Source organism: Rhynchophorus ferrugineus, unplaced genomic scaffold, assembly GCF_030347505.1.
Source record: "Rhynchophorus ferrugineus isolate W39M unplaced genomic scaffold, kcgeb_rfMv2 rfM10, whole genome shotgun sequence".
NCBI lineage: Eukaryota > Metazoa > Arthropoda > Insecta > Coleoptera > Curculionidae > Rhynchophorus > Rhynchophorus ferrugineus.
Genome location: NW_027472589.1, coordinates 2,617,989 through 2,630,552, shown reverse-complemented (window position 1 = coordinate 2,630,552; position 12,564 = coordinate 2,617,989). Strand labels below are relative to the sequence as shown.

Genomic DNA, 12,564 nt, shown 5'->3' with positions numbered 1-12,564 from the left:
TTTACATGAGACATGAATATTTCAGAAGGACACCAATATACCCAATGACCACTCATGGCAAGATAATAATAAAAACACTGTTAAAACAACAAAAGTTGATGGACAAAGGTAAACGTTGGAATAACAATTGATTAGGTTTTATCAGTCATAAGATTTTTTTAAAGTTCATTGCAGATCTATTATTGTATATAGGATTTAGATAAAGATAACCCACGAAGAGTTCAAGTGGAACTTCCAGACAATGCTTTTAAAAGCATATAATAAAATCAAGGAAGACCTATTATTTCAATATGTGCATTTACATGAGACATGAATATTTCAGAAGGACACCAATATACCCAATGACCACTCATGGCAAGATAATAATAAAAACACTGTTAAAACAACAAAAGTTGATGGACAAAGGTAAACGTTGGAATAACAATTGATTAGGTTTTATCAGTCATAAGATTTTTTTAAAGTTCATTGCAGATCTATTATTGTATATAGGATTTAGATAAAGATAACCCACGAAGAGTTCAAGTGGAACTTCCAGACAATGCTTTTAAAAGCATATAATAAAATCAAGGAAGACCTATTATTTCAATATGTGCATTTACATGAGACATGAATATTTCAGAAGGACACCAATATACCCAATGACCACTCATGGCAAGATAATAATAAAAACACTGTTAAAACAACAAAAGTTGATGGAAAAAGGTAAACGTTGGAATAACAATTGATTAGGTTTTATCAGTCATAAGATTTTTTTAAAGTTCATTGCAGATCTATTATTGTATATAGGATTTAGATAAAGATAACCCACGAAGAGTTCAAGTGGAACTTCCAGACAATGCTTTTAAAAGCATATAATAAAATCAAGGAAGACCTATTATTTCAATATGTGCATTTACATGAGACATGAATATTTCAGAAGGACACCAATATACCCAATGACCACTCATGGCAAGATAATAATAAAAACACTGTTAAAACAACAAAAGTTGATGGACAAAGGTAAACGTTGGAATAACAATTGATTAGGTTTTATCAGTCATAAGATTTTTTTAAAGTTCATTGCAGATCTATTATTGTATATAGGATTTAGATAAAGATAACCCACGAAGAGTTCAAGTGGAACTTCCAGACAATGCTTTTAAAAGCATATAATAAAATCAAGGAAGACCTATTATTTCAATATGTGCATTTACATGAGACATGAATATTTCAGAAGGACACCAATATACCCAATGACCACTCATGGCAAGATAATAATAAAAACACTGTTAAAACAACAAAAGTTGATGGACAAAGGTAAACGTTGGAATAACAATTGATTAGGTTTTATCAGTCATAAGATTTTTTTAAAGTTCATTGCAGATCTATTATTGTATATAGGATTTAGATAAAGATAACCCACGAAGAGTTCAAGTGGAACTTCCAGACAATGCTTTTAAAAGCATATAATAAAATCAAGGAAGACCTATTATTTCAATATGTGCATTTACATGAGACATGAATATTTCAGAAGGACACCAATATACCCAATGACCACTCATGGCAAGATAATAATAAAAACACTGTTAAAACAACAAAAGTTGATGGAAAAAGGTAAACGTTGGAATAACAATTGATTAGGTTTTATCAGTCATAAGATTTTTTTAAAGTTCATTGCAGATCTATTATTGTATATAGGATTTAGATAAAGATAACCCACGAAGAGTTCAAGTGGAACTTCCAGACAATGCTTTTAAAAGCATATAATAAAATCAAGGAAGACTTAGTATTTCAATATGTGCATTTACATGAGACATGAATATTTCAGAAGGACACCAATATACCCAATGGTCACTCATGGCAAGATAATAATAAAAACACTGTTAAAACAACAAAAGTTGATGGACAAAGGTAAACGTTGGAATAACAATTGATTAGGCATCAGTCATAAGATTTTTTTAAAGTTCATTGCAGATCTATTATTGAATATAGGAATGGTTAATAACCCCTTCGGTTTGGATGAGGCCGATCAGGCACATCGTAGAAATTGAAAAATGATGGAATTGTGAATAAATGTTATATAGATTGGAAATTAACAGCTTAGTTATTCACTTGAATTAAACCTTCTGAATATGAGATTATGATTCATTGCTGAAAATTTCCAAGACAAGGCCATGAGAGTGGAAATAACTAAAGGTGAGATATAATTAATACACAATAACTGTAGGGAATCTTATTGTAGAGTGTGAAAGTTTTATGTGCACACATATGTGTGTAATTGTTCAGAAAAATGTAAGAGGAGAGAAAGAATACTAACTATTTTGCAGATAGGACGAGTGCATTAGGGATAATGTAGTGATTAAATCTAGTTTTATCAAGAACGATGTATACAGGTAGTAACAGAACAAACTAAGGAGAAATACAGTCATATCAAAATGACTTTACAAGGAAACACTCTACTGAAGGAAATAAGAAGTACCACTACATAAAAAAAAATCGCCTGGAACTCTAACTCATAGGTACTATGAAAAAAAAACAATATAAATATAATAAAATAGAACCACAATCTACAAACTATTACAACTGTACAATTAATTGTAGTTTTATGTTCTTTGATAATATTTGCATTAGATAAATTGATGAATTATATTTTAACAGTTTAATTATTTTATTTATATTATAATTTTGTTATATATCAAACCTAATATGAACTAAAACTCAGAGTTGATGCAACAACATCGCGACGTTTTGACGAACTAGATATCGAATAATCTCAAATTATACCTCAATTATATATATATATATATATATATATATATATATATATATATATATATATATACAATTGGTGAAATAAAAGCTAAATTACTTTAAACAGTAATCTATTAATAAATAGAAACATCATATATATATATATATATATATATATATATGATAAAAATAATATATTATAAAAAGCACGGTGAGGATAACCCCGACTTACCGCCGCACTCCACATTCCGAAAACGATTTACTCTGTTCGCACCCTGGACACCACACAGCTAATCTGGACGAAAAATGTTCAAAACTTGCCCGATCGCAATTATCGCCCAAACGGAGGCGACGCCGATTAACAAGTTTCCCGTTCTGAACTCAATATTTCACTTGACGAAATCGTATTTATCGCGATATCTGGGACCGTTCATTGTCGGACGCGCTGGATACCAAACAAAAAATTCTATAAAAACTTTACAGGTCATTTTTTTACCAGAGATTCGGCGCAAAAATAAAATTCGCTCGAAAGAAAAAAGCGCAACACTAACATGTCTATAATCGAATTTTAGTTGTCTGTAAACTATCGGGAAACGCAAAAAAAAACACGTAAAAAAGCCAAACTACGAACCATTTTAAATATTCAAAACAAACTATCAAACGGAAACGGAAGTGTGCATTTCTCCAACTTTTTATTGGCTAAAAATATCTTAGTAATATCTGCCTCGTTTATAAAATCTTCTATGCATTTTGTGAATAGTTTAAATATAAAAAATAAAAAAAATTGTGATAATATATTATTTCTTTTTCGAAATTTAGACGTTCCCCTTATTTTTATGCAACTGAATATACAACATGAGATTGATTGTCAGATTTTACGATAGATGTACATTTGTTCTAATGTCATTTTGTTATGTACGTAAAAGCTACGCTACTGTACCTCGGTGAATACCTTGGGCTACGAGAGATCTAAAGTTATCAGACAAATTTCCTGTGAAATAACTTATTTCGCAGTTGGAACTGTAGAGCGGCGCACAATAGAAGAAAAGTTAATCAGTCCGAGAATGAGAAACTATCCGTACCGAAGTTTCCGACCGTTTTTCTTTTTGTTTCGTTCGTTTCATCTCGTCTAAGATTGTTCTTAAATGAAAAAGATTGGCCGCTAGTCTTGTAAAATGTATCTAATAATTAACTTCTATAACTTTGGTAATAGTTATTATTTAGGGTATATGTTAGGTTGCATATTTTTTAAATATTTGAACTTAATACGTTTGTAGTAAAACCACAGTAAAATTTACAGTTTATTTTTTAATTTCCATTATAAATAATATAACATCTAGTAAATACATGAATAAATATTCTCATTGGGTCTCCTGTCATTGAAAATCGATCAAACTTTAGGCCAATGTCTCCCAATAAGAACGATTACGTTATCCAATCGGAAGTACTGTGAGTATTTCGTTTATTATTTCTCAACACTATATCGAAAACAATAAACCTAGTAATTAACCGTCAGAAACATCGCCGATAGCCGTTCATTTCCATTTTCAGAAAGGCCCAGGGGGCCCTGGAAAAGAAGACCAGAACGGAGTGGGACAAGAAGTGGGGTTTTTATTTAAATTTTAACAAGGTAAGTAAAACGGGGCCTACTGAATAGGACGTCGTTTGCCTTGCAAATGGGCTCCGGAATGGATTTTCTTAATTGATCTGTTATTAATTTCGAGTCTGCGCGGCTCTTTTTCGTAATCCGTAGATTTGTCTGGAGGAAGCCGAACGACAAGGCGTATCGGAGGGGGAATGGCGAAGGAGGTTGATGAAACAAAAAAAGCAGGCGCCCACCGAGGACGACATCTGGCAAATAAATCCGGCGGATTTCGTCCCCGGAACTACTTACGGTAACGGTACCAGCTTTATAATCGAGGGTGATGGCGCAGCCACCGAAATATCTGTTTAAAATTCAGGTCTCAATGTTGCCAGGTTGTGAGAATTGTATTTAAATACAGGTGCAATGGTTATCTGGCCTTTCTTAATTATTCTTAACGAAATCAAGAGAAAAAAGATGTAGCTGTGTAAAGAAAACATTCAAGCAATCTGGCAACGGCGCGTCGCCCTTGTATTATAAAAATAATTATAATGAGTACTGCAGAAAGAGATTTTTAGGTCATGTTGGGTGGAGAGCGTACCAAAAACACTCTCTGGAGAAATTCGGTCCCCTGTATGTCAGCCCCAAGCTGACCTTGCCTCAGGAGCAATCATATTCAAACATAATGCTAGGGTAAGCGATCAAGAGAAAAGCTTCACCATAATAACTTTCACATAGTCACATCATCACATTTCACACAACATCATTGTGTATTATGTGATTTAATAAACCAAATAAATGTTTGAAGTTAAATCAACTTTTTCTTCCTCATAAAGGCAAGAAGTGTTGGTTAGCCAGGTGATAAAAATAAACGATAATCAGAGGGAACAAACTCTGGTGGATGGGGGAGAACGTTCACCATTCCTGATTTTTAACATTTCCTCTACTTCTTAACAACCTTGTCAGCTTCAAGTAATCTTGCCATCAGTTCTCACAAGCATTCGATATGAACATATAAATTAACATTTCCAATAGACAGTAAGATAATAAAGATAAAGTTATAATCACTAAGAAAACAATGCAAAAAATTTGAACACCTATTATATACCATAAAAATGCATAAAAAGTCTGTCCTTCTTCTATTTTACTTAAAATACAAATCATATATACACACTAAAGCTTAAACTGCTGTTAAAATATTATAGTTTCCTTTCCTTTTTCCATATACCGAAAGATTTTGTTTCATGTAATAATCTAGTATAGCAGAACTATCGTTTATTTAAAGGAATAACTTGTGAAATACACGAATAAGTCTTTGAGATATGTGCACCCTTGTATTTATTTCGTAGACAACTGGATCATTATCCATGGATATCTATGACTTGTCAGACATAACAATATAAGTATTTCTCCTGAAATTTAAGTACACCGTTCCAGAGATGTTATATTCCTATCGTGAAAATTTTAAACTTTCATTTTATTGAATTTCATTCAATTTTGTACATGTTGATATATTATAAAGGTTTAAATGGTAATTTGCCCATCTATAAGCAGTAATTATACAATTTGACGTTGTGAATTAAAATATAGACATTTTAATATTGTTGTAAATAACTCACCCCGCCAAATGCTCTGCACGGCCACTACACAATATTCTGACAATTAAGTCCGAATTATCACTTAAACAATATTAAAAAATCCCACTTTATAGTACAATATTTTGCACAGCAATATTCACGTCAAGTCCACCACGTAACTTTCATAAAATGACGCGAGGCTAGCATTCACAACAGAAACAAAAAAAACATCAGGCCAACTGCGATCGAATTTGATTTTTCGTCCGTGGTAATAACGATAATCATTTTCATGGATATCTATGACTTGTCAGACAACAATATAAGTATTTCCCGTGAACTTTAAATACACCTTTCGAGACATGTTATATTGTATATATTGGATATAAAAACTTTTGAAATATTTAAAACCATTTTCATTAAATTATTATCACTCATTAATATTTTTAAAACATCTATCAAAACGAATCAATATCAATATCAAAGCTTTGACTACTTACTTCAGACTGAGTACGAAACTGTAGACTCCTTCACAAGTACCTCCTTAAGGATGATGCTCTCCATGTTTATACGGTGGAAGGGGTCAGGTATGGTGATGAGGTCAGGGGGAGCTGAAGCTTGGCTTAACGTAGATAAATGTCTCTATCTGGGAGACATCTCTAAAATATCACAAAAATATTAAATATTACTAAAATATTGATTACTGTTAGTTCAAGTCTACTGAACTTTTCACCTTTCAACCATTCTAGAAATGTTTTCTATCGCATTTATTGAGAACAATTCTATTGGCTTTCAAGTATACTCAAAAATCCTGTTCGTAATATCTCTATCTTCAAGAAATATAACAGGTCAATTGAAAAATCCCCGGACTACGATAGTAAAACACATTTTTTGGCAAAATTTTTTTTTTTATTCAACGTAATTCCCTTTCACACTGATCATAGCGACCCTCCAACTTTTCAATACCATTTTTGTAGTACGATTTGCCCTTTGCTTCAAAATAGGCCTCAGTTTCGGCGATCCAAGAGGTGATTCGACTATCCATTTTTTTCACAATAACAAAAGTTGCTTCACTGAAAATATTATAATTCACAAACTAATTATCCGACAGCTCTCAAATTTATACAAGCATTTTTTGAGGGTTATGGCTAACTAAAAAACTTATGGATTTAATTCTAGTAGTGCCATCTATGTGTCAGGCCGGGGACTTTTCAATTGACCTCTTATATATATAGGTCCTTACATTTACTAAATCTGCCACTTACTTGCCTGAGGCTAGTTCCTTGCAAGTTGACCCAAACACCCATTTAAGAGCGGATTTTCTGCTCTTTGGACTGGATATGATGAAAGGTCACAGTAAAATAGATCCTTATGGGATTCGGCACTAACTGTGGAGTCAGGTCACAACTGGACCTTGGTGAAAGCCTAGAGGATTGTTTGGATCTGGGAATCATCGTGAATACTATCTACTGCACTTAACTACTATAATTTATTGATCGGGCACCTCTGTCTGTTAAAGAAGATAATTGTAGTACGATAAGACATCTGCCTTGACCCTAAATAGCCCTTAAGGCTGATGTATCCTATCATCCTAATCCTTCCTTTAAAATTTTCATCACATATCAGGTATAAACGGACTTAAAATTAAATTAATTAACCCACCATTCCACCCATCCCTGTAAGTCTATGGTAAAATGCTCTTGAGTCCGATCCTGAGGGAACAGACTGGAACGCTCTAATTTATCAAGGCGGCCCCTTCCGGGCGGTGATAATGAAAAATACCGCCCGGGCTCGGAGACAAAGACAGATATGGTCGCGGGAGACGGAGACAGGGGGTGGCGATATCGGTTAGCAATTTAGATTAATTAAAAGTCGCTTATTGTAATGAGAAATATAGCCGAAAAGGTCGCCTCCCAGTTTTTTTCGTGAATGTGGAAAAAATGGCCCGATTGGAATGGTTTAGGAATTGGAAAGGTCTTATTACTTATATGGATGGATTTCTACTTCTCATTACAATAATAATTTTTAAAGGATTAAAAAAAATCATAATTTCTAAAAAAAAATATTTATTTAGTACCAAAAGTTTTCTGTGCGAATGCCGGTGGTAGTTTCTTGAGAATGGTCAGCGGGTTCACCTCAACAGCCACCAGTTCATCGTTGTTTAAATGATTGAAGTACACTAGATGCTGGTAAAAAAATACGTTGATGCCGTACCACCACAAAACAAGTTAATACTCACTTTATATTTTTGCACAGTCTTAAAATCAACCTTCGCTGAACTGACTCCATTCATGTTGGATCTCTTGGACTTGGAAGGCGAGGCCTCAGTCTCGGCTTCCTGAAAATAAAAAAAAAACATTGAAACCGTGAGAAAACGATCAATTAGCCTCAACCTGCTCCCTTAAGACGGGGGTTTTAGTCACTCTGATGTGAATTATATCCTCCAGAGATTTAAGGGGCATTCGCGTAAATCTTTAGAATTTATTACTTCCCGGCATCGATTAACTTTACAAGTGTTACAATTATACGTAAACCTGAGAAATACCTTATGGTTTCTCTTGGTAGACTGATATTAGGTCCAGAAATTGATTACGCATTCTCTAGACACGAATGAATGAAGTTGTTTCGCGCGTTTTAGACATTATCCTTCCTTTTCAATCACAAATATTAATATACATTTACCAAGTCATGCCCATAGGTTCTTTACTCGAATGAGTTGTGTTTATATCATCACTACCAATCTTTTCTGCTTTTTCGCAAATATATATTTCAAACGTTTTAATTAGTTGATTGACGCAACGATGAAAATATGTTGGGAAAAACAACGAAAAAAGGGGTCGAGGTACCCACATAACATGGGCAAAATGTATCCGGCATTCCATCTACGTCGGGTCCGGCCATCCATCCAGTTGCATGCAGCTTTAAAATCACGCGCTAATTGAATCTATGACAATTATTAATAGCCGGGGCTCTTCGGCCCCACAATGCACCTCGTTGCAGGCGATGATGGCCTCGCTGTCCGATCATTACTCAACTTCAAATCTGACTAGCTCGGTATGCAGCAGGATCCGAATTATTCGCGGTTTTATTTGTTCTTTTGGACGAGCAACCAACGTAGGTAATGTACGGTCAACCATTCCCAGATCCGTTATTTTATAAAAGTTACCACAAATAAGAAAGGCAAAGTTACCACAGAAAGGCAAAAGTGTAAAAATTATCGCTGAAAACATCATGATTCTTGATACCGTTTAGGAGATATCATCACAGTTGGAAAAACGGTGAGAAAACACAAAAATAAAACTATAAAAATAAAGCCTTCTATGAAAAACAAAGACTGTTGAAAAATACATATTCAGAATTAACAAAAGTAGCAGAAAATTAAATAAAAATGAATTGAAAAAAGAAATAGAATATATAGTAGTAGCAGAGAAAATAAGAGCAAACAGTAGTGACTAGGACATGTCTTGAGAAATGACCAAACAGATATTAAAAATATGGTCATAGGATTTATGACAGACAGTAGGAAAAATAAGGAAAACCCAATAACGAGAAGGATAGTTAAAATAAAACATTATTTGTTCGGCACAGAAACGAAAGAGAATGAAATAATAAAAAAAAATAACTATAGGGGTGTTCGATAAGAATTATTAAAAGAGTAATTAAGTAATTAAAAGAATGAATTGGTAATGATATAAAGTACAAACACAGTCAATTCATAGAAAATACTAGATTAGTTACTAGTCGAAATAAGTCGATTAATAATCGTTTATTTTATTCTTTAAAATATTAAACTTGAATTTTATTGAATTTCAATCAATTTTCTCAATATTGATATTATAAAGGCTGAAATATAGATAAGTCATAATCAAACAATCTGACGTTGCGAATTAAAAAATAGACTTTTTAATATTATTGTACTTAACTCACTCCGCCTAATGCTCTGCACAGCCACTATACAAAATTCTAACAGTTACGTCTAAATTGTCACTTAAACAATATTAAAAAAATCCCACTTTATAATATAACATTTCAAACAACAATTTTAGCGTCAAATCCACCGCGTAGCTTTCATAAAATGAGGCGAGGTTAGCGTTCACGACAGAAAAAAAAATCAGGCCAACTGTGATTGAATTTGATTTTTTGTCGGTGGTAATAACGATAAAGAAACAATATTGTTGGATATTCCTTACCTTCTCGCTGGAAATCACCGTCAAGTTACTATCGTCGCTCAACAAAATGACGTTGGTCTTTCTGGGATCGAAGGTGATGTTTCTGATAGGGTTCGACCGGGTTTTCCAATTACTCGGCAGGTTCTGGTTGAAATTCCGACTTCTGCTCGTGAACTCCCTGTTTTTTATGTCATATTCTATAATCTGTTTAGAAAAAACATTGAAACTATCGCTGTATGTAAACTTCGCAGGTGTGAGACTCACTTTAGAATCGGAGTAAGCAACAACCAGACACGCCGTTGCTGAATTAACTGCCAGGGTGGTGGGTGGAGCCGGATATCTCGGTATTTTGTTCCACAGAGTGTATCCGTCTTTGGTTTGAGTCCAAATGGCGATGTTGCTTTTTGTATCTCCCACTACCAGGTATTTCCCACAAGTGGACACAGTTAACAATGATACGGTATCCTCAAAGACGTCTAAGACCAGATATTAGGAAAAACATGGAGAAACAACAATATTACTTACTAGTATTGATGATGGTCTGGCTTATAAAAGGTGTTCCATCTCCCAGGTCATATACAACAATTGTTCCAGTCCTCAAAACGACAATCAACTGCTTGTATTTATCATTGAAGCAAGCCTGCACACACGGTTTGTCACAATCATCCAGCTCATCAACTTTCGTCAGTTTGGGTTTTTCTTTCTTCTTCAATCGATAATGACAACATCACCATCAAGAACATACCAAAAAAACATAGTATACTCACTATTTCTAACTCATACAGCCTGAATCCTGAGTAGGTACTGACTAAAATCCACTGTCCATCACTGGATATACTAGAACAAAATATCCCCTCCCCCTCATCTTCACCAGACCAGTTCAGTTTCAACCTCTGTATGGCAACCAGCTTCTTTGGTTTTGATGTCAGCTGCACTAATCCTTTATAATTTTCCTTGGTGGTCTCTGTATCAGCTAAGGACCATATTTCAACATAATTGGAATACCTAAAATACCAAAAACAAACCATATTATCTTATCTTAACATCTGTGATACATGAAAAGATATCATATATCCTATATATAAACCTGAGTGATTAGTAGTATTGACAAATTGTATTACCTTAATAATATAAGCCTTGCCTTTGAAGCTAATTGCACACAAGGAACTTGCATCACCGGAGCATATTTAATCAGGGTTTTTGGTGGATTATAACTACAAGCCAAATAACTATCCATGCCTGCTGAATAAAGTTTGTTTTTATGAAACACCAAGGCCCTGACATCATGTTCGTGTATCTTTCTTTGTATAGATTTGACCCACTTATATGACTGACCTAGGAAATGGTTATGATCAGCAAAACAACTTATTATATTACTTAACACCAAACTATAATATCAGAACTTACCAACTTTCACTTTCTGGTAATTCGTTATCAAAGGATCAACACCTGCACAATATACTGAATCTTCTTCCTCAGACAAACACAATGCTGTTATGTCCGCTTTATGGGATTGATAATTTTCAATTTGTGCCCCAAGTTTAGCATCCCAAAGTGTCAAGATACCCCTGGAATCACCACTAAAACCCATAGTATAGATCCAAAACTAATCATTGATAAAACAGTTTAATATTACCTGAAAATTGTAAAATCACTCAAAAAATGTATACACCACACCACTGTGTCTTTTTTTGATTCAATACGCCCCAGCTGCATTCTGTGAATAGCATGACCAGTGTTTATGTTCCAAATCCTGATAGCATTCAAACTACCAGTAGCTAAAAACTCTCCATCTTTACTAAAATTAATACACACTATCCTGCCTTCTTGTTTATCCATGAATTTTTCAAAGTTAACACCATCCTCATTAATACTAAATAAATTGATGTAGCCTTGTTCAGTGCCAACAGCTACCAGAGATTTGCAAGAACAAATATCCAAACACATAGCTGATTCACCAGTAACCATCCACTTATTTTTGATAGCGAGTTCTTGTAAATTATATTCAACCAAAAGCCCATGTATTCCAACAGAAAATAGTCTATCCCCAAACCAACATAAACCCTCTATACTAAAATTTTCTAAATTAGCCGGTATAGTACGTTCAATAAAGGGGCAATCGTTTAAATTCCATATTTCAATACTAGCGTCTGATCTAAAAATTAAGGAACAATATTAAATGTATTATAACTACAATATTAAATATTACCTGGATATGGCTAACTTATTTGTTTCTCTTTGTAATGACATACAATATATAGCTCTTGGTTCTGGGGTATAAAAACCCACGTTATGTATTTTGCAGTGAACCATATTGTATTATTTTAAAATATTAAATGCATTTTCTTTAGTACCATATACTATATACAAATATACATAACCTCATATTGGCACATGTTTTCTTCTTCGTTAAAGACATTTAATTACTATTTAAAAAAAAGAAGATTTAAGGGGGGGGGTAAAATAAAACAAAAAATAAGAATACATAAATACATATTTTATGTATAAG

The 12,564-nt window shown here is 33.6% G+C and overlaps 2 protein-coding genes across 2 annotated transcripts; one reads left to right on the top strand and one right to left on the bottom strand.

The window, feature by feature from the left end:
• The first annotated feature begins 4,011 nt into the window (after positions 1-4,011).
• Positions 4,012-5,119, top strand: LOC143203510 (uncharacterized). The gene is made up of 4 exons (XM_076415688.1): positions 4,012-4,179; positions 4,282-4,360; positions 4,484-4,625; positions 4,891-5,119. The coding sequence occupies exons 1-4, from the start codon at positions 4,136-4,138 to the stop codon at positions 5,007-5,009; spliced, it is 384 nt and encodes a 127-aa protein (XP_076271803.1). The 5' UTR covers positions 4,012-4,135; the 3' UTR covers positions 5,010-5,119.
• Positions 5,120-7,941: 2,822 nt separating this feature from the next.
• l(3)72Dn (UTP4 small subunit processome component l(3)72Dn) lies at positions 7,942-12,515 on the bottom strand. The gene is made up of 10 exons (XM_076415808.1): positions 12,265-12,515; positions 11,692-12,210; positions 11,463-11,635; positions 11,177-11,390; positions 10,823-11,060; positions 10,581-10,761; positions 10,320-10,531; positions 10,077-10,259; positions 8,126-8,224; positions 7,942-8,072 (listed from the first exon to the last, which is right to left on the bottom strand). The coding sequence occupies exons 1-10, from the start codon at positions 12,366-12,368 to the stop codon at positions 7,953-7,955; spliced, it is 2,043 nt and encodes a 680-aa protein (XP_076271923.1). The 5' UTR covers positions 12,369-12,515; the 3' UTR covers positions 7,942-7,952.
• Positions 12,516-12,564: the final 49 nt, after the last annotated feature.